This window comes from Zea mays, chromosome 4, assembly GCF_902167145.1.
Source record: "Zea mays cultivar B73 chromosome 4, Zm-B73-REFERENCE-NAM-5.0, whole genome shotgun sequence".
Lineage (NCBI taxonomy): Eukaryota > Viridiplantae > Streptophyta > Magnoliopsida > Poales > Poaceae > Zea > Zea mays.
Window position 1 is genome coordinate 229,292,969 of NC_050099.1, and position 23,140 is coordinate 229,316,108.

The 23,140-nt window shown below is 41.7% G+C and overlaps 1 protein-coding gene across 1 annotated transcript; it reads right to left on the minus strand.

Annotated features, from left to right (window-relative positions):
* Window positions 1–22,108: 22,108 nt before the first annotated feature.
* LOC541992 (ae1 protein) lies at window positions 22,109–22,783 on the minus strand. Its single transcript, NM_001111643.1, is given in 2 exon segments — window positions 22,109–22,608; window positions 22,683–22,783. Coding segments are annotated over 2 exon segments (372 nt in total). The 5' UTR covers window positions 22,759–22,783; the 3' UTR covers window positions 22,109–22,312.
* Between the last annotated feature and the right edge of the window lie 357 nt (window positions 22,784–23,140).

Here is a 23,140-nt window from a genome sequence, read left to right on the forward strand (position 1 = left end):
TGTCTTAAATCGTAATTATGATCTACTAGTTTGATTGGTGCATGATTTGTGTACCAGTTAGGATAGGATTAATGATGCTAATTAAAATGTTTTATTTAAAAACTTTTGTGTTAAAATTAGTGTTGTAAGTGTTATCCACTTTGTCTTAGGGTCCATCAAAATTTGTCCTAAATCAAAATATGTAAAATTCGACCAAATTTATAAAGAAGCATATTAACATCTAAAGATGTGAATTATCAACATATATTTCATGATATTTTCATTCATAAATTATATTCCTATTTTATATAATATTGGTTGAACAACATAGAATATTTTCAGCGATGAGATTTTTTAAAAAAATTAAAATACATAAAAACTAGAAAATTAAGTCATTTGAGTATATATAGAATTCTTTCTTTTTTTGATATATTTTAGAATTTTATATTAAATATTTTGGATACTAAATGAACTTAAATAAAAACATTCAACTACAAAGATCTAAATCTTCTCAAAGACTATAACTTTGGTATATGATGTGTGTTCATCCAAGATTGTTAATTTAAAAAACTGAATATCAAAATATATGATTATAACATAAATGTTTGAGAAACAAAAAAGTTCAATTCAACAATGTATCAATATCAAACATGTAAATCGGGTCAACCACTGTAACATTTTTGTATATACATGCAAATATAAAAACACATATAAACATATGAACATGCACCACTAGAGTCTAGAGACGACATCTTTGCTGAGTGCCAAAGCTACTCGATAAACCATCAAATGCACTCGGCCAATCCTTTGTCGAGTGTCGATAGTGATACACATAAATAGCATTCTACATTTTAAATTTTTAAAAATATAAACTTAAAATTTATATTTAAACTTTAACTAAATTCAAATAAAATAGTTCATTGATAAAGTTGTACATTGTATCGAGAACATCTCAGATCGTTTGTATGAACTTAAAATAATATTTTTCTGCCATAATTTTTTTGATAAAAACTTCTCAACTATAAAGTTATAGAATGTGCTGAGAGTTACAATTTTGATATAATTTTTTTCGTCATCTTAGTTCATATAGAAAATGTACCAATTATTGTTGGATGAAACTATATTTTAGAGACTTGCATCTTAATGGGATTGCATCTATCAAGAATATGGTTCTCATGATGTTTTAAATTTTGCATTGCCTTCATCTTGCCCAGCTCAAGCAAATGGCACCTCAAAGTCACAAGAACAGCAGAAGATCTCTGGCATCTATACACCATTTAGAACTCCACCATGTTCTTCTAGTGCTCAGTCTACATCGGCTTTAGTCCCTCACAAACAGAAGTAGTGATAGTTTACTCTAGTGGACTCAGGTTTGCACAGAAGTATGAGATTAAAGGATCAAAACACTGCTTTAAACAAGATTCTAGCACAAAAAAGTTGCATCCCCTGCACACCTGAAGCACTCGTTCTTTCTTCGAAGATTATTCAAAACTTGGGGCCTATTTTTGCAAAATGAATCTAGTTGATCTTTAAGACGTAATTAAAAGTGCATCTACACCTTTGTGGGTTTTGGTGTTTCAAATGACAACACAATTAAAGGTCTAATACAAGTGTTAGGTGTTGAAAAGGAACTTAGTGAAAAGCATACAAGGTTCAACTCATGAGTACAATGTGATATTCCATACACAACTGAGTCTAAAAAAGGCTTATGGATGTCACAAGAGATGAAGGATATTCAATATACACTCAAGTTAGTTTAGCTTAAGGAAAGATTGACAAGATGAAGACAACAAGGAAATGGGGCTTCAAGGAACTAAGCAAAGGAGAAAGTCAAGAGTATTGTGGTACCAAAGCTAAGGTGAAAAAGTAAGTACTTGCATTAAGTAGAAGAGCCAGTCAAGCTCAAGATAGGTCATGCTAAGGAAGTTGATCTTTGTTGAAGAAGGTTATGAAGATGAGGGGTGGACATTGATTAAGTTGGTAATCAATGAACATGACTTCGAGTCAGTTTGGCATACCAAGGACTAAGGCAAGAAAGAAATTTGAGGGACTAAGCAAGGGAGAAGGTCAAAAAGATTGAGGTACCAAAAGCTAAAGTGAAGAAGAGACTTCTTGCAAGGATCAAAGCTGATCAAGCTGTGAAGAGTTGTGTGATATTGAAGACCGCAACATAAGAAGACGAGACTTGAAACCATCGATACAAGCTCAAGAAATGGATAGGGTCACAAGATCAAGGTGAAAGTACCAAAGTCATAACCTTGAAGGGCTTTCAAGTGTGCATACTTAGATTAAAGAGCCGAAGTGAGAATCTAAGGAAGAATTAGTTTGTGGGGAACTTCAGAGTTTAGAAAAGTTATTGTTGACCATTGGAACACAATGGAGCTCAAAGATGTGGCAGAGTTGATCTAATTTAGAGTTTAGGTTCCAAGTGGCATTTAAAGTAAAAGGTTGAAGAAAAGGAGAAATTTGAGTTCAAGATAAAATAAAGGTAATTCATGACTTAGACCATTTGGATAAAGTATAACTATGTTTATCTAAATCATCGGAAGGTGCTCAAAGTCGGTCAAGTTGAATGATAGAAGATGTGCAGAAAAATATCAAGTTTTAGCTTTCTCGGGCGCACTAGACCATGGGTCCATGTGAACCGGACCTTCTTAACAGCGGGATCTAGAATTGGTCTTCGATGGCCTAGTGCACCAGACCACTTTTCTAGAGAAGTCAAATTGAATACTTGGTGGCCTAGCGCATTGGACATTCTGGGTCCAATGGCTAATACGAGGCAACAGTTGACTTCAACGTCTAGATGACGTGGCGGTTGTGCTGGCACGGTCCGATGGTGCAACGATCCAGTCCAGAGCTAGCCCAGATGGAAAGTTTCTGTCAGGATCCCATAGATAGTGGGACTATTGAGGTCCGGTGGTGCTCCCACTAGTACAAAGATGCTCTATAGAGATGGTTTGTAATCCATTTTCACTGGCGTTTTTCAGAAACACTAGTGGTGGGAGCCAGTGGAAATCGATCTTTCCACTGGCGGATATTTTAGAAATCAATCTTAAAGCAATCGTTAGTGGAAAAAGTATTTCTACTAACAATTTTCTAAAATTAGCTGCCAGTGGTAGTTTTCCTGCCTTTTTTCAAAATTTCCACCAAAACTAAATTATATATATATATATACACAAACACACACACACACACACACATATATATATATATATATAATTTTGATATTGAAAGCAACATGGAATTAAATTCTATCATACATTTATATACAACAAATTTTTTGTTTACAACCATAAAGTTACACATATATGCATCATACATTCTATACATGAAAGTTTTCACCTAAGCCCTAATAACTATCTCGGCTAAGATTTAGTCTACTAATTTCTATTTGTACTCTAAACTCTATCCTAGCTAAGGTTATGTTAGCATCATGACATTTTCCTTCACATAGAATGACTTTTTCTATATGAATGAGCATAGGTCCTCAACTATGTTGTACAATGTAACTTGGGTCATATGGTCCACCTTTTTAGTTGAAATTCCTATTAAGGAAGTTTATAAACATAATATATTTACACTCAATAATACATTTGCATCTTTAATGATAGAACTATATACATGACTATTACTAATGATACCTTATCAGAGTTCTTGATGCATCGTTCGTTCTGTCTCATGAACTCGCAGACATATAACCCACAGAGGACCGATCTAGGCGGTTGCTTATGGCACTACATAATTGGAAATTGGTTATTTAGTTGCAACATTATCCTATGTACATACATGTATGATATGTATTCATAAATTTACATATTTATCGACCATTTATAGTATATTTGCAATGGCTCACCTTTTTTTATATATCGTGCATTCCACCTTTAAGCTTATAGAACCTATATGCCCTGTGATCTCAAATAGAATCACCATTTTTTCTCAAACTCTCATCGATAAAAGTCTGCATGCATACAAAGGCTTACACTCTAAGATGGTGATGAATTGTGCATAGTTTGAAGATTCGTAATCTAAGGAGTCAAGCACCAGAAGTGGTCACTGTACGAATCAAATTTGTGATGCATGTGTATGGAAATTGTTAATTATTTATACAAACTCACACTTACTTAAAGTTGTATGGGACCACTATGACTTCCCTTTTTTGAAATCGAAGAATTCCATGTTCTAGGTAGGTGGCATATCAGGCATCAATGTCCTTCTTCAATTCCTCTATATGCTTCTTAACTTCATGCTGTTTTACCTACCTGTCATGATGTTGTCTTTGATTCTCATGCCATGTTTGCATCATCTAGCTCTTCATATGATCATGTAGGAATAGACTTAGGGGCCATCACGTTGCTTCTCATGCGCCTAGGAATGCATCAAATGGACCAACCATGCTTTATCAAACTTATGGTGCTTCATTTGTTCTTTTGTGCAAACTTGCTAAAGTAGTTGCGAGAAAGTTGGGGCCTGTAGCATCCCAAAAATTCAAATCCTGAAATTTTCTCAAACTCGCTCTAAATTCAAAATGAATTTCAAATTTCATTTCAAAATGTTTGTTTGCGAGTTGATATCAACAAATAAAATATAGTGGTCTATATTCTCTCCAAAATCCTCCTCAAATATCCTACAAATGTTTCTCCAGTGATCCCCCTCAAATTCTTTCCAGAAATACTGCCCAGATATTTCTCGAGTAATCCCTTTCAAGTTCTTTCCAGAAATATTCCCCAAATATTCCACCAATATATCTCCAAGTATTTTCTTCCTAAGAAATACCTTTATAATCATTTTTCAAGTCCCTACAAATATTTCTTCGTAACTTTTCTCATGCTCATACATATACGTATGCCTCCAGTGTCATACGGTGAGCTCTACAAGCTAATTACACTTATACAAGACAAATACATGCTAACCTCCCACTAATCCTCTCATCCCTCCCCCTAATCCCCCCACCATGGCTATAAATAGAGGGGCAAGGGCCTCCTCTCTTCCCACCCCAAGCCATTTCATGGCAACTCTCTCCCCCCCCACACACACACCCACTCCATGTTCCACACAAGCACACACTAGCACAAGGATCGTTCGGTCGTTCTTCGATCGTTTGTCCCCCTGTTCTTAGTTTGTTCGTTCGTTCGTCCGATCGTTTGATCGTTTGTCCGATCGTTCATGGTTCGTTCGTCCGTTCGTCCGATCGTTCGATCGTTCGTCCGTCCGTTCGTCCAAATATTCTTTTTCCTACCGTTATGCTGCCGAAATTCCGATCGTTCGTTCGTTCGATCATTCATCGTTCGTTCATAGTTCCTATTCATCGTTCATCGTTCGTTCATGGTCCCTATTCATCGTTCTTCCAGATAATCTTTGTCCTGCCGTTATGCTGCCGAAATTCCGATCGTTCGTTCGTCCGATCATTCGATCGTTCGTCCGTTCGTTCATAGTTCCTATTCATCGTTCATCGTTCGTTCATAGTTCCTATTCATCGTTCATCGTTCGTTCATACGACTATTCACCATCACTATTCACCATTACTATTCATCGTTACTATTCACATACACTATTCATCATCGTTACTATTTATCATTACTATTCATCATCGTTACTATTCATCGATGATATCTATAATTACTTTTCCATCGCCACTATTCATCGTTACTAATCATCGGTACTATTCATCGGTCATCTCGTCATCCCAAATTTCAACTACTCATCCATCATGTTATCCAGTCCCCTAAGACAGCCAGACCCATGTTCCAATCATACGAACTCCGGTGACTGTGATTTTCCTTCCAGTGGGAAATTCCCATCTGGTCACCCAGTCCAGGGGATTTTGTCTATATTGAAAACTTCCTGCTCCTTTTGGAGAGGATGCGCTTTGCAAAATACAAAATGTTTTCAAAACAACCCTGCATAAAATATTGATGTTTCTGCAAATATCCTGAGCTCTACTATTCCATGCATTATATCTGATTTCCCCATTCCGCGGGTGAAGGTGGGCTGCTGAGTACGTTTGTACTCACCCTTGCTTATTTGTTGTTTTTCAGAAAAAGGAGATCGGGTAAGAGTTACGACTGTTCCCAACCTTGCCTGTGGCTGTTGGACCGCTGATTTGCTTCGCTGCGTATATCGGGCTGCTTCAGCCCCACTCTGATGATATGTCCCGAGTTGTGGACCAACTCTTAAAGTTGTTCGCCACCTTTATAGGTTTGTCTCGTTTAAGCAGATCTGGAATCATCTGATGTATAAATGTGTTTACTAGCCTCCTGGGACTAGTAATTGTATCACATTTGAGTCCCAGAGGATCGGGACGCTTCAGGTGGTATCAGAGCTGTTAGGTTGGCCGCAGGACGTAACCCTTAACCTGATCAAAAGTTTTTGAGTCCAAACTATTTTCTTAAAAAAAATTCTTGCTCTCATCCCTTCATTTCAAAAATGTTTTCCCCCTTTCCTTCTCTCAGAAGTCAGATGGAGGTTCAGTGCCAAACCAGCTTCTGCCAGAATGAAGATGGTTTCCCCAAGTTGCTGAGAGCATGCACAGTCTGCCTCGGAATCAGGAGCCAGCCAGAGTATGATGGTCGTGAGTTCGTCGAGCATGGCACAGAGAAGTGTGTCGTGACTGTATACATTGGATCCAGTCCACACCATGTGGAATGGAGTGTCACTGCTGCTGGGCACAGATTCAAAGACACCTGCCAAGTCGTCGCTCGCAAGGCATTGAGGGCCCTGTGTCAGATCTACGAAGAAGAAGTGGCCGACACTCCGCTCAGATTCTTTCCGCCCTTTCAGAGAGACCGTCCCGCTTGGATGGCCAGGATGCGTGCATTGGAAGGGCAGCAACTGCTTGAGGATGACCCCACAGTCGTGTACCTCACTGCATACCTGCTCACCCTTGATGCACAGTATGATTTCTTGGCTCGGCACCACCGTCAGATGATTGCCCGAGCAGAAGATTCAGAGAAGCGCAACCGTCAGCTGCATGTGGATCTCACCACAACTCAAGCCCGTGCAACTGCATTGGAAAGTCGTGAAGTCATTGCTGTTGAAGCCCTGAAGCAAGCCAAGGATGAGCACGTCCAGAAGTTGATGGAGGCCTACTTGGTAACCCATAACCAACGTAGAGCCCTGCGGATCCAAGAGCCCGCTCCATCCAACCCTGTTCAACCAATCAAAGCTGAAGACCCCCAGATTCTTGAAGGTCACCCGGTCTCTACCAGAGGAGAAAAGAAGACTTAGGAACTCCCGGAAGGAGCCATAGTCTTGGAAGGAATTCCAGTCTCCCCTAAGGCTATGGATAAGCAAGAGCACCCCGAGTCCTCCCAAGATCCCCCGCCAGAGTTGTTTGAGCCCCTTGCCATGAAGAAGATTCCAGCACCCTCCCTTGAGGTCAAAGAAGAAGCTGCAAGCACCCCACCAGCACCGCCGCCCTCTGAGGAGCTACAAGAGCCAGTCCCGCTTGAAGAAGAGTTCGACCCCGTGTTGCCATCTCAGTCGCCACCAGAAGAAGTCATCAACATCAGCTCCCTGTTGACCCATCCAGGAGATATCTCAGATTGAAGTTGTGCGTCAGCCTTGCCAGAAGAGAAGTTGCCTGGTCTGAAGTTAGTATGCCCAGTCCTCTGCATACATTGGGTAGTGAAGTTTTTCTTCACTTTGGCTAGAGCCCTGCATGTATGAGAGGTAACCGTGTAGTCACGTGTTTTGAAAAACTCTAATTGTGTGGCCCCCTAGGGCATTTCAAAATGAATTTTGTTTGATGTTTTCTCCCCCTTTTGAGTGCAAATGTGATGCTTTAACGTTAGTGCTCATAAGTTGCATTTAGCATAGTTCTCAATTCAGGAGCCAAGCAATAGTAGTTATGCTTAGCCCCCGAATCTGAGTAGTTCGTGCTTTGGAAAAACTCTATTCTTCCCCTATTCAAAATATTTGATTTGTTTGTGCTTATCATTGCTGAACTTATGTGTTTTCTTTCTTTTTAAGAAAGGTTTTCTCTAAAAACATAGATCACAAATTAGATCTAATCCTCACCTTATGCTTCCATTCTCATCTTAACCCATCTCAAGAGAAACGCACCTTGCCCAAGAAGACACCGGGAAGCTTACCCTTGAAGCCTGGAACAAGCTACAGAAGAATCCTGTCTAGCTGCTCAGTCAAAAGGACCGACCGTGAGAATCAAAGCACTGCCCCTGAGTCAAAGTAAACAGAAAAAGAGGACAGAAGGAGTTATTACCATACAGAGAGGCAAAGATTCTTGGAACCAGAGACCACAAACATCAGGGTCGTCGACCCCACCACTCACCCGTGCCCCCCCTGCACGCTTGCCCGCCTCCATGCACTTTACCACCGCCCCACGCCCCCTTTGCAGCGCACTACCGCCACCCACGCCCCCTTTTGCAGCGCACCCACCGCCATCGTCGCCGGCAACACCAGGCCCCCCCTTCCCTTATCGCACCCGCTGCCGCGTAGCACCTACTCCATCACCACTACTCCGCAACCGAACACCCCCGCTTGCCTATAAACCCCCCCCCCCACCAGCTCCCTCAACTCCCATCTCGCACAAAGCAAAAACAGCCCCGATAAAATCCCCTCTGCCAAATTGCAAGCAACTCCATTTTCCCACTCCCTCGCCCCTAAGATCACAATGCTTGGTGATTCTTGGGTTGAAGACTGTTGCCCATGTTTCATAGTCTTTGGTTTCCTCTAGTGTATGATAGTAATACTCTTTGATAGAATCCTCCAGTGGGAGGAGCAAAGAGAAAGGAAGGGTCAGTGAAAAGAAGATAGTGAAGAGAAGATAAGAAGGTTCTCCCAGAATCAACCCTGTGTCAGTCATTTCTCCGCAGCCTGCTCAAGCAGCAACAGCAGAAGAAGGCCCCGTAACACCCTTGTTATGAGGTACTTCAAGGAGTTCAAATCCCCAAGATTCAAGAGTTCTACCCTCATTTTTTTAAGTGGGGTAGTGTTCTAGCAAGGTTCCTGCTGTGGAGAAAAAGAAGAAGGCCTGCAGCAAGCTTGTCGAGGACCAGATCACCGAAGCTTATAAGTTTCTGGATGAGAAGTGGTCACCCAAGTTCCGTTAATGAAGCACCAAAAGACCAATCAAGTAAGGAATCCATGTGGGAGTTTGCAAGAGAAAGGTTTGCGCGTTGGCATCGATGCTTCTTCAATAAGCTAGCTGCCAAGCAAAAGCTAGAAGCCTGAAGATGATCTTTGAGTAGCCAGAATCAGCGTTTGCAATCGGCAACCGGATGCTCCTGAAAGGCTAGATTTTGTTGAAGTTCCATCTCCTCGAATAGTTTGCAAAGTGAAAATATGTAGCTGAAGTAAAGCTATACCCATAACCCTTCTAAGCCAAATCTCGAGGACGAGATTCCTTTTAAGTGGGGTAGATTTGTAGCATCCCAAAAATTCAAATCCTGAAATTTTCTCAAACTCGCTCTAAATTCAAAATGAATTTCAAATTTCATTTCAAAATGTTTGTTTGCGAGTTGATATCAACAAATAAAATATAGTGGTCTATATTCTCTCCAAAATCCTCCTCAAATATCCTACAAATGTTTCTCCAGTGATCCCCCTCAATTTCTTTCCAGAAATACTGCCCAGATATTTCCCGAGTAATCCCCTTCAAGTTCTTTCCAGAAATATTCCCCAAATATTCCACCAATATATCTCCAAGTATTTTCTTCCTAAGAAATACCTTTATAATCATTTTTCAAGTCCCTACAAATATTTCTTCGTAACTTTTCTCATGCTCATACGTATACGTATGCCTCCAGTGTCATACGGTGAGCTCTACAAGCTAATTACACTTATACAAGACAAATACATGCTAACCTCCCACTAATCCTCTCATCCTCCCACTAATCCTCTCATCCCTCCCCCTAAGACCAACTCCAGCAGACTCCCTCTCCGTATCCCTAAAACACGCGGCCAACACATTCTCTCTCCTCTCCGTATCCGTCTCCGTTTCCAGCAACACTCCCCATCCCACTCCGCATGCAGTCTATGACACCTGGGGCCCGCGAGCAGCCGCGCGCGCACGCAGAGAGCTGCGGAGAGGAGAGAGAAAGCGTGGAAATGGGGAGTGCAGGGACACGGCGTCTATTTTGCGGAGACGGATGCGGAGCCTGCTGGAGAGCGCAATAGTGCCTCAGACCATGCAAAATGCGGATGAGGAGTGGGATGGGGAGTGTTGCTGGAGTTGGTCTAATCCCCCCACCATGGCTATAAATAGAGGGGCAAGGGCCTCCTCTCTTCCCACCCCAAGCCATTTCATGGCAACTCTCTCCCCCCCCCACACACACCCACTCCATGTTCCACACAAGCACACACTAGCACAAGGATCGTTCGGTCGTTCTTCGATCGTTCGTCCCCCTGTTCTTAGTTTGTTCGTTCGTTCGTCCGATCGTTCGATCGTTCGTCCGATCGTTCATGGTTCGTTCGTCCGTTCGTCCGATCGTTCGTCCGTCCGTTCGTCCAAATATTCCTTTTCCTACCGTTATGCTGCCGAAATTCCGATCGTTCGTTCGTTCGATCATTCATCGTTCGTTCATAGTTCCTATTCATCGTTCATCGTTCGTTCATGGTCCCTATTCATCGTTCTTCCAGATAATCTTTGTCCTGCCGTTATGCTGCCGAAATTCCGATCGTTCGTTCGTCCGATCATTCGATCGTTCGTCCGTTCGTTCATAGTTCCTATTCATCGTTCATCGTTCGTTCATAGTTCCTATTCATCGTTCATCGTTCGTTCATACGACTATTCACCATCACTATGCACCATTACTATTCACCATTACTATTCATCGTTACTATTCAAATACACTATTCATCATCGTTACTATTTATCATTACTATTCATCATCGTTACTATTCATCGATGATATCTATAATTACTTTTCCATCGCCACTATTCATCGTTACTAATCATCGTTACTATTCATCGGTCATCTCGTCATCCCAAATTTCAACTACTCATCCATCATGTTGTCCAGTCCACCTAAGACCAGCCAGACCCATGTTCCAATCATACGAACTCCGGTGACTGTGATTTTCCTTCCAGTGGGAAATTCCCATCTGGTCACCCATCCCAGGTTTCCCCAAGTTGAGCATGCTTGACTTTGAGATTCCTTCGAACCAGGCTTCCAAACTCAGATTCCAATAATTCTTGTTTCTAAATTCTTATCAAACTATTCCCTATCCAACCATGTCATCTCTTAAGCATGGTCCATATTCCAGAAAACTCCCAAAATACTCTTGTCCCATATTCTTCCTATAACTCTCCTGTTCATACTAAGTCAGACGATTTATTCGTCACTATTCTCACCAACAGTGAACTTCACTGTGCTACACCACATACACCCAGCTATAAATACACCCAGCTACCCTCTCCCTCTCCACACACACTCAACACCCTCAGCCAAGGCAAACACCCCACCCACTCAGTTACTCCGCTCTGCCGGCTACACGCATAGTGTCGCTTCGCCTCCAGTCCACCCTCCTGGTAAGCACCTCCGCTCCACCACTAGTAATATCACAACACCACATGACACAGATTCTACTCAAGACTCTACCCATCCATATATCGCTATTCTGACCACTATACTAAATATTTGTTGGTATACTTGCTGGTTTGTATGTTTGCTTGTTCATGTTGCATAGTTATCGGAGCGTTCGTGCCGTCTCGTGGAGGCCAGATCCGCAAGTCTACGCTAGGCGGTGGAGCTAGAAGCCAGTTCCGCGAGCTCCCCTTCCCCCTTCGCCGAATAAGCACGGCAAGCTCACTGGATCCCTTTGATGCATAAATTACCTATGTTTTACAACCACAACCCTCAGCCTGTTATTTTATGCATAATATGATTTTGAGACAAGTTATTATGGCCACCCAGCCGCTTGCCGCAATCAATCCCTGATATAATTGTTACAAATGATTTGAGGAAAGGTGTGAGTTTTCAAAAGAAAATGCTTTTCAAAATGTGTTTGATGAAGGGTTTTCACCCTTACCACCTTTGAGTAGGGATGATCAAGGACTCCCTGGTTTAGGGGAGGGCCTAAGGTGATGGCTCAGCTGGTTTAGGCGTGAGCAGAAGGATTGTCCCCTCATATAAGGACCGGTTTGTCATCTTCACTACCTGTACTCTTTAATAGTGCAACCACTCGCGACTGTGTGGGCAGTCACTCAATCTGAACTCGTGCGGTCCGACCCCAGGGTTATGAACGCTGGGGAGCACCGGGAGGATAAGGAGGGGGAAAGTTTTGTCCGGTTTGGACATGGTGGTGGCCTGACTCCTTCCGGATAACCGTTAAGGTTAGGACGTGCGGGGAAAGAAAGAGATTCGGATTCGGGTCTCACTAGCTATGAGATCGCAGAGCCGGACTAGTGGGTAAAGTGTACACCTCTGCGCAGAGTTCAAACCTATTCGAATAGTCTATGTCCACAGGAATGGACGAGTCTGGTATGGTATGGCAATTAATGTTTTGTTTTCAAAAAAAGGTGCTTTTGAGAAAAGTGGTTTTTAAAAGGTTCGGCGGTTGAGTCGTGAGCTATGGTGGACGGGAACTCCAGTAGCTGTTTTTGAAAAGGAAAACTAGTGGGAAACTGCTGAGATACCTGGATGGTTTAGTCCAGGGGATTTTGTTCTAATATTGAAAAACTTCCTGCTCCTTTTGGAGAGGATGCGCTTTGCAAAATACAAAATGTTTTTCAAAACAACCATGCATAAAATATTGATGTTTCTGCAAATATCCTGAGCTCTACATATTCCATGCATTATATCTGATTTCCCCATTCCGCGGGTGAAGGTGGGCTGCTGAGTACGTTTGTACTCACCCTTGCTTATTTGTTGTTTTTCAGAAAAAGGAGATCGGGTAAGAGTTACGACTGTTCGCAACCTTGCCTGTGGCTGTTGGACCGCTGATTTGCTTCGCTGCGTATATCGGGCTGCTTCAGCCCCACTCTGATGATATGTCCCGAGTTGTGGACCAACTCTTAAAGTTGTTCGCCACCTTTATAGGTTTGTCTCGTTTAAGCAGATCTGGAATCATCTGATGTATAAATGTGTTTACTAGCCTCCTGGGACTAGTAATTGTATCACATTTGAGTCCCAGAGGATCGGGATGCTTCAGGGCCTAAGTGCAAGAGAGATAAAACTTGCATCTGGGTTCCAAAGTCTTATGTGACTAACCCTATAGGACCCAGCAAGAGATGGGTACCTAAAACCCAAGCTTAATTACCTTGCAGGTTTATGCATCCGATGGCACAAGCTGGATTATTGATAGTGGATGCACAAACCACATGACGGGGGAGAAGAGAATGTTCACCTCCTACGTCAAGAACAAGGATTCCCAAGACATAATCATATTTGGAGATGTGAACCAAGGCAAGGTCAAAGGTCTGGGTAAAATAGCCATCACTACCGAGCATTCAATTTCTAATGTGTTCTTAGTAGAATCACTTGGTTACAATTTACTTTCTATAAGTTAATTATGTCATATGGGCTATAATTGTTTATTTACAAATATTGATGTATCTGTCTTTAGAAGAAGTGATGGTTCATTAGCTTTTAAAGGTGTATTAGATGACAAGCTCTATTTAGTTGATTTCTCAAAAGATAATGCTGATCTAGATGCATGTTTAATAGCTAAGACTAATATGGGCTGGCTCTGGCACCACCGTCTAGCACATGTTGGGATGAAGAATCTTTATAAGCTTCTAAAGGGAGAACATGTGTTAGGACTAACCGATGTCTGTTTTGAGAAAGACAGACCTTGTGCAGTGTGCCAGGCAGGAAAGCAGGTGGGAACTACTCATCAAACCAAGAATGTGATGACAACATCAAGTCCACTAGAACTCCTTCATATGGATCTCTTTGGGCCCATTGCTTATCTTAGCATCGGGGGAAGTAAGTATGGTTTTGTTATTGTTGATGACTTTTCCCGCTTCACTTGGGTATTTTTTTGCAGGGCAAATCAGAAACCCAAGGTACTTTAAAGCGCTTCCTAAGGAGAGCTCAAAATGAGTTTGAGCTCAAGGTGAAAAAGATCAGGAGCGACAATAGATCTGAGTTCAAGAATCTTCAAGTGGAATACTATCTTGAGGATGAAGGCATCAAGCATGAGTTCTCCGCTCCCTACACACCACAGCAAAATAGTGTAGTAGAGAGAAAGAATTGGACGCCCATCGACATGGCAAGGACAATGCTTGGTGAATATAAGACACCTGAGCGGTTTTGGTCAGAAGCCGTAAATACAGCTTGCCACGCCATAAACCGGCTCTATCTTCATCGCCTTCTCAAGAAGATATCCAACGAGCTTCTAACCGGTAACATACCCAATGTTTCGTACTTTCGTGTATTTGGGAGCAAATGCTTCATCTTGGTTAAGAAAGGTAGACATTCGAAATTTGCACCCAAAGCTGTAGAAGGGTTTTTACTAGATTATGATTCAAATACAAAGGCATATAGGGTCTTCAACAAATCATCGGGTTTAGTTGAAGTCACTAGTGACGTTGTATTTGATGAGGCTAATAGCTCTCCAAGAGAGCAAGTTGATCTTGATGATGTAGGTGAGGATGAAGTTCCAACGGTCGCAATGCAAACTATGGCAATAGGTGATGTGCGACCGCAGGAACAACAAGATCAAGATCAACCATCTTCCTCAACATTGGTGCATCCCCCAACTCAAGATGAGGAACATGTACCTCAACTCCACAAGATGCAGGCATTAATCAAGGGGGAGCACATGAAGAAAAGGATAAGGAGGAAGAAGCTCAACAAGCACCTCCAACTCAAGTCCGGGCAACTATTCAAAGAAAACATCCGGTGGATCAAATTCTGGGTGACATCAGCAAGGGAGTAACTACTCGCTCACGTTTAGCTAACTTTTGTGAGCATTACTCATTTGTTTCTTCTATTGAGCCTTTCAGGGTAGAAGAAGCCTTGCAGGATCCAGACTGGGTGTTGGCCATCCAGGAAGAGCTCAATAACTTCAAGAGAAATGAAGTATGGAGCCTGGTGCCACGTCTGAAGCAAAACATTGTGGGAACCAAGTGGGTGTTCCGCAACAAGCAAGATGAGCATGGGGTGGTGACAAGAATCAAGGCTCGACTTGTGGCAAAAGGTTATGCCCAGGTCGCAGGTTTGGATTTTGAGGAGACTTTTGCTCCTATAGCTAGGCTTGAATCAATACGTATATTACTAGCCTATGCTGCTCACCACTCATTTAAGTTGTTTCAAATGGACGTAAAGAGCGCCTTCCTCAATGGACCAATCAAGGAGGAAGTATACGTGGAACAACCCCCTGGCTTCGAGGATTGCAGGTATCCCGACCATGTCTACATGCTCTCTAAGGCGCTCTATAGACTTAAACAAGCCCCAAGAGCATGGTATGAATGCCTTAGAGATTTTATTATTTCTAATGCTTTCAAGGTTGGGAAAGCTGATCCTACTCTCTTTACTAATACTTGTAATAGTGATTTGTTTGTATGCCAAGTATATGTCGATGACATAATATTTGGTTCTACTAATCAAAAGTCTTGTGAGGAGTTTAGTAGGGTGATGATGTAGAAAGTCTGGATGTCTATGATTGGCGAGTTGAACTACTTCCTTGGCTTCCAAGTGAAGCAACTAAAGGAAGGAACCTTCATCTCTCAAATAAAGTACACTCAAGACTTACTCAAGAGGTTTGGGATGAAGGATGCAAAGCCCGCTAAGACACCGATGGGAATGGACGGACACTTGGACCTCAATAAAGGAGGTAAGTCTGTTGATCAAAAGTCATACCGTTCCATGATAGGTTCTTTACTTTATCATTGTGCAAGTAGACCGGGTATTAAGCTTCGCTTATGCATGTGTGCTAGATTTCAATCCGACCCCAAGGAATGTCATCATGTGGCTGTAAATAGAATTCTTAGATATTTAGTTTCTATGCCTTGCTTCGGGATCTGGTATCCATAGGGGTCTACCTTTGACTTAATCGGATATTCAGATTCTAACTATGCCGGGTGCAAGGTTGATAGGAAGAGCACATCAGGGACTTGTCAGTTTTTAAGAAGGTACCTGCTGTCCTGGAGCTCTAAGAAACAAACATTCATTGCCCTATCCATCACCGAGGCCGAGTATGTTGCTGCAAGCTAGTGTTGCATGCAACTGCTTTGGATGAGGCAAACCCTCCTAACTTTGGCTACAATCTAAGCAAAGTCCCACTCCTATGTGATAATGAGAGTGCAATCCGCTTGGCTGATAATCCTATTGAACACAGCCGCACTAAGCACATAGACATCTGACATCACTTTCTGAGAGACCACCAGCAAAGGGGAGATATCGATATTTATCATATTAGCGCCGAGAACCAGCTAGCCGATATCTTCGCCAAGCCTTTAGATGAGAAAAGGTTTTACATGTTGCGTAGTGAGCTAAATGTCTTAGATTTGTGGAACATGGATTGATCTATAGCATACATGTGTTTTATGCCTTTGATTATGTTACTTTAAGCATAATTGTCTTTACTTGCTTATTTTTGGTGCTCAAGTTGTACAAGTCATCCCCGAACCTCACAAGTCCCTATGCAAATGATGCACATGTTAAGGGGGAGGATGTACTACAACTTGATTTTTTTGAGACTAATGTGTTTGCTTGAGTAATACTGATCTAGTCTCAAAGATGGCATTGAAGGGGCTTCCAGTCCATTCTGGTATCAATGTATCTTGTCCCAATTTCTTATCTGTGTTTTCCCATTGCCTATGATCTTATTTGTCATTTTTGTGAGGCAATGGGGTTAAAGGGCCTAATAGTTCTTCTATTTTGGTGCTTAATGCCAAAGGGGGAGAAATTAAGGCCAAAGCAACTGGATCAGCCAACCACTTGTGATTTTCAAAATTTTAGTGTTAGAATTCTTGGAGTTTGATCAAAACCCTCTTATTGCAAAAACAGTTCTCTTGTGGGGGAGAAATTTGATTATAGGAAAAAGGGGGAGTTTTTAGTATTTGATCAAAACTATTCTTGAAAGATCATTTGATTTGCCAAAACAAGTGTCTTTGACATAGAGATAGGCAAACGAAATTGTTTTTGTGAAAATAAACCAAGTGGTGGCAAAAGTGATCCAAATATGCCAAATCCTATGTGAGATTAATTGGTCTTCAATTTGCACTCTTTAGCCTATCTTTGAAAATGTTGTTGCATTTTGAGTTGCTTTTGATGTGTTGGCATAAATCACCAAAAAGGGGGGATTGAAAGGGAAATGTGCCCTTGGGCCATTTCTATAAATGTTTTGGTGATTAGATGCTCAACACATATTGTTTTGTGCTAAGTGTCAAAGAGATGCAAATGAAAAAGCAAGGTATGATTCTAGTCTTAGTAAATTGTTTTTGGTACTAACATATTCTACTAAGTGCTAGGAACCTTGTCAAATCGAGAGAAATCGGATTGGAGAAGTTCAGCTAAGTCCAGCCAAACCTACACCAGCCTATAGCGTACCAGACTGTCTGGTGCGCACCGTACAGTGTCTGGTGCTCAGGCTGGCGCGCTCGGCGAACTGGCTGCTCTCGGGAAAAGTTGGGGGGAGCCATGGCTATAATTCACAAGACAATCCGGGCCAAAGGCTTAATAGAATTAATAGAGTATCCATACTAACAAGGTGCATCTTCTTTTTCGGAAGCCTATCTCGAAAGAACCTCCAAGTTAAGTGTGCTTGGTTTGAAGAAATTTGGGATGGGTGACCGATCGAAAAGATTTATCGGGTGTGCATGAGTGAGGACAAAGGGCCCGTTTGGTAAAGCTCCAGCTCCTGCTTCTTTAGCTCTAGATCCTGATCCTCGTGAGGAGCTGATCCTCGTGAGGATCCTAGAAAATCAGAATCATTTTTAAAACCATTTGGCAAGTAAATTGATTCTTGTCTTCTGAGAGTTGATGGTCTGTGGCGATTGTCTGTTTTACTCTTTGCAGTTCAACTTTATTACAAACCAATAAGTAGGATGCATATACGGGAAAAAAATATGAAACAATAACATATAAAATATTCCCATCATAGTAGTGCATAAAATGGTCTCAAATGTTTAATCCATAAATTGGCTCGTTATGTTTTTGTCCAATGGCAATTGCGGGTAATTTCGATCAAACTTTAAGGAGAGGTCCATATTTGGTTGGTTGAGGAGCTGTTTTAAGGGAGGGTGGAGCAGGTTTTTTTAGATCTCACCTTTCTTCACAAAAACGACTCCGGATCTTTCGGCTCCACACGAGAATTAGTTTAAAAAAAATACCCGTTTGGCACGGCTCCTCCAGATCCTCGCTTAGAATCAGGAGCTGGAGCTGTGCCAAACGGGCCCAAAGTGTGCACAAAAGATCCATGTTGGTCTGTGGGGACAATATATGATCCTAGAGAGCTAACGGTAGTAAGTACCGCCGGTATTACATCAGCACAACATAAACCTGCATGCTATTTACCTTCGCTGTCGATGACCATCCTTATGATGTGCACGCCTGCATGCCACAAGCCAAGAGACATGGTTGCACAACACAAACTCGTACGCTGGTTAATCCACTAACTCACACCAAATCACTACCCATGTTAACAATCACTCATCATCAACCCAAACCACAAGGGACAAATCAACCTTGTGCTTGTAATGGCAAGAATTCTCTGTTTTCAATTGCATGAAACATATCTAATAAATATTTGTTTTCTATAACGATCCAACTCAATGGAAGGTGTTTTTTAGATCTTCAGGTCAAAACCCTCTTCATTGTATTCACATTTTGAGTCAATTATAGAAACCAAACTAATCCCACGATTAGCTATCGTTGGGGATAAGACTTTTAAGTTTGTTTTAAGAGACATTTTAAGTTGATGGTCCTCACATGACAATATTTTTTATTTTAAGTTTGTTTTAAGAGACATTTCCTAGCGGCTTTGGACACCTTCTTTAGGCTTCAAAGACAAAGGTACGCTTCAAAACACGAACGGACTATGTGAAGCTTTTTTATCTCCATTTAGATAAAAACAAAGGAAGACAAGAGAGACAAACATGTCACGTTATGTCGGCAAAAAGACAGAAATGCCCTTCAATGGTTGTATAGATCATGTACATAGGAGCGGTGGCATTTATGTAAATTCATACAAAGATGCATGTCACCACCCCTATAAATAGGTGAACAGTATCCATGTAGAGGGAGGATTCCCAAGAATCGAGCTTGAGCTACCTTTGAAGGGATCCACATTTAAATCTCAATAGTTGCACCCCCTTCGAGCGCTTTGTGCAAGCATTAAAGGCAATGCCAAGCAAACCCTCATATACAAGTGTTAATGTCCGAAAAAGGATAATAAAAGAGAGGAACAAATATGCAATGCTTTGACTTTTGATCTAACTTTCCATGTATGATTTTGGCGTGTTAACCTTCTTTATTATTTCTTGCCCTTCTCTTGGCTTTTCAGTTTTGAGGGTCAGGGGAGATAGTCTTATCATTTTAATTATGTTATCGTATTATGGTTCCATGTAGGAACTTTGATAGATGACCAATAGGAAGAGTTATTCATGTAGAATCTTTGTCATCCCTTATGCATAAACTATGTTAGATGACCAACGAGAATTATATATATATAAATATATAAATATATATATATATATGCACGTAACATAAAAAGTGTAGAAAATGTGTTACATTATGAACAGAAGGTTGAAGATGGCCCGCCAACATCACGGTGGGGCAAATTGGGCGATGTGAAGTCGATGGTTGTGCATGTTGATGTCCCACGGGAGGGAGAGGCATAACGGGGTGGCTACAATAGCGACAGTATGTGGCAGGTTTGCGCAGTGGGTGTGGGATGCAAAAGCATGAGGTACCAGGTGCAGGTGCCACGGTGGGGGCAGGGCTACATGGTGCGGCACGACGATGGTAGCCAGCGTAGTAGCAGGGGTGTGCAGCGTGGGGCGGGCAAAGCATGGCGCGAGCAGTGTGGGGTGGGTGAGGAGCAGGGGCGCGACTCGTGGTGGATGACGACTAAGCAGTACGGCTGGACGAAATGCTCGTGGCTCGTTGGCTCGCTCGGTTCGTGGTCAGCTCGGCTCGGATCGACTCGTTTGAAATTTTTTTCATGAGCTGAGGTGACATCCTAGCTCAGTTCGTTAATGAGCCAACTCGGTTTGTTAACGAGCTAGCTCGCGAGCTATCACATTTCAGCAAAACGAAATCATATGCATATCATTTACGTACCAATTGATAATAATGTTATATGTATGTGTAGTGTATATGGCATATGAGTTAGACTAATGATTGATGAACTGTGTTTATATGTTAAATTGGTTTATGCGAATATAACTGTGGGTTAAACTGATGAATATGTGTGTCAAATGTGAATTGATGAGTTGTGTTAATTTGATATTACATTGATGTGGTATGTGAGACTAAGTATAATTAATATTTTCTATTGTTAAATTAGTCAAAAAAATAACTAAAAATTGATTGTTATATACATATTTTTTTTCTTTGGCTTGTGTGCTAAACGAGCCGAGCTAACTCTGTGACTCATTAACTTAACGAGCCGAGCTGAACCAGCTCATTAACTTAATGAGTCAGCTCGAACTTGGACGAGCCGAGCCGGCTCGATATCCTGCCCTAGTAAGCATGGTGGGATATTTTATTGTAGTAATTTCAGTCGGGTACTAATACGGCTGATAGAAATTATTCGTAGCTTACGTTGGCCGAAGAAAATTAGTTAGTTTCGCTCGAATATCCTAAATGACGATAGAAATTAATGAAGCCGAGGAATTTTTTTTTGTTTCCATATTGTGACTCTCGGTCTCCGGTGGCTTCTATCTCATATATTATTTCAAATTCTACTCTATAAAGAATATTATTTGTAGTATAAAATATTGTTTTATACAGCTAGGTAGTGTTCTTCTCTATCATGATGACTAGCTCCGAGGCAGCCAAATTATAACCTTTTTAGCATTTATGTCTTGGCCTCGCCAAAGGCAATTTTTGGTAATCATATTTTGGCCTTAAATTTGTCAATTGTCTCCGTCACTGATTTTGGTAATCTGATTTTGCACATGCAGGATGTAACTATGGTTGTCTGCATCAGGTCTTTTATATCATGCACTATATTATCCTTTATTTCAAATTTCACTCTGTAAACAGTGCCATCTACAGTGTTGTATCCCCTATTTGACACGATCCACTAAAGACATTAGATGCGGAGGTGCGGAGCCAGCCCAAAATTTAAGTGGAAGCCGAACATCTTAGCAAGGAATTAAGTATAGACTCATACTTTATAGTACATGAAAAAGGATTTTACATTCCACCCACTAGTTTTGGCACTGTACTCAGTGTTCTACTCAGTTATCCCTTACCTTCAACTTATTCTTAGAAATCACAATACGGAATACATTCCGTCCATCCATTAGATGCCTTACAGATGGACCCGGTGACTTACAGGTGGGACCGTGCGCGTGGTTGTCGCCGCTGCAGCTGCCCCGTCAATGGCGGCGCCTCTGACGCCACGACCATGGACGTCTGATGCTTCTCTTGTCACCGACGGCGACACCGCTTGCAACGAGTGAGGCACAGGCGCACAGCAGCAGCACAACACAACACAGGTAAGCAGCAGCCCATTGTCCCGCACACGAGGATGGAGAAGAAGGCCGCGACCTTGAGCGCCCTGGCCCGCGCGCGGTCACCCTGCACCAGCCTCCATTATCGGCGCGTGACGGACATGAGGAGGAGCAGCGGGAAATTTTTTTTGAAAAAATTGACCGCGTAGGTGTTACAGAGATACGTTATAAAAACTGTTATGCATTAAATGTACAAGCATCGTATCTGTTTTAGTGGTCATTGGCATCGTTAAAATAGTTGAAGTGTTGAGTTTGAATCTCTGTTTCGATCTTTTTTTGCATCAACAAACCATTTTTTACCCTGTTACGGGTCTACATGTAAGATGAGGTGATTTCTGAGCACAGGTTAACGGTGGAACGGGAAAACTGAGTCGAGCAGGAGTAAAACTGATTAGAGTGCCAAAACTAGTGGGTAAACTATAAAAATCCTAAAAAAGGTTCACAAGATCTTGTTTAAGAGAAGGAAATTAAAGTGGATCGAAGGGGCTAAAATCTCTTGCTACCTTCGATCCTCTCCAACCCTCAAACAAGCCATAAAGCAAGAAAACTGAGTAAGTATATTTGTTTTAGAACAAAGTAAGTATGTTACATCCTGCCATACAAGCCTAAGATATAACACGCTGCAATGCATACTGTTGCATGGAATGTTGCTTATTTATTATCATCCTACACTCACGCTGCTATGCATGACACGGTATCACATATTGTCACTCAAAGCAGGAGAATTCGAGGCCAGATCCTTTCTCATGAGAACCTGCTGGGACCTATGGAGGGCATCGCGTCGGAGTGCTTCATGGATCGGGTGGATCGGAGTCGCTGGCGATTGGGACACTCTTGCCAGCACGTGTTCTGATCAGGCCAGCATGGCAAACCAGGTAAAGTGAAGCAGCAGTAACAGCTCTTGTAACCGGCGCACTGAGCTTTCAAACACAACTTGATGTTTATGTCGCTGCTTCCCAACATCGTCTTCTCTTCGTCCGGCGGCGGCCGCCGGAGACCGCTAGCCGGTGTCGTCTCCACGTCATGGCTGCCGGCAATCGCTGCACTTCACTGCATCAATTTTTTTCTTCTAAATTGAATAAGCATAACAAATCGTGTGATGGGGTTCACGTACCACAATTTGCAGCAAACACGAGACATGTCATCATCAGAACAGCGAGGAGAACCGGCGTCAGCCTCATCGCATTCATCTCTCCTTGGGTCGATACACCAGTGTATGCGAAGCGACTTGTCGATGAATAATCGAGCACACCACCAGTAATATATATAATATATGCTAAAGGCTTACATCATGTTATATAAAGCATTAATAAGGAATATATATGTAAAGCATTAAATCATTAAATTACTGATGATAGATGTGCACCAAATTAATAAGGAATATATATGTAAAGCATTAATAAGGAATATATATGTAAAGCATTAAATCATTAAATTACTGATGATAGATGTGCACCAAATTAATAAGGAATATATATGTAAAGCATTAAATCATTTTATATATCATGTCCAAAGGATACACAGGTAGTACATATGATAGATAGGCACCAAATTAAAAAATTTATATGGTAT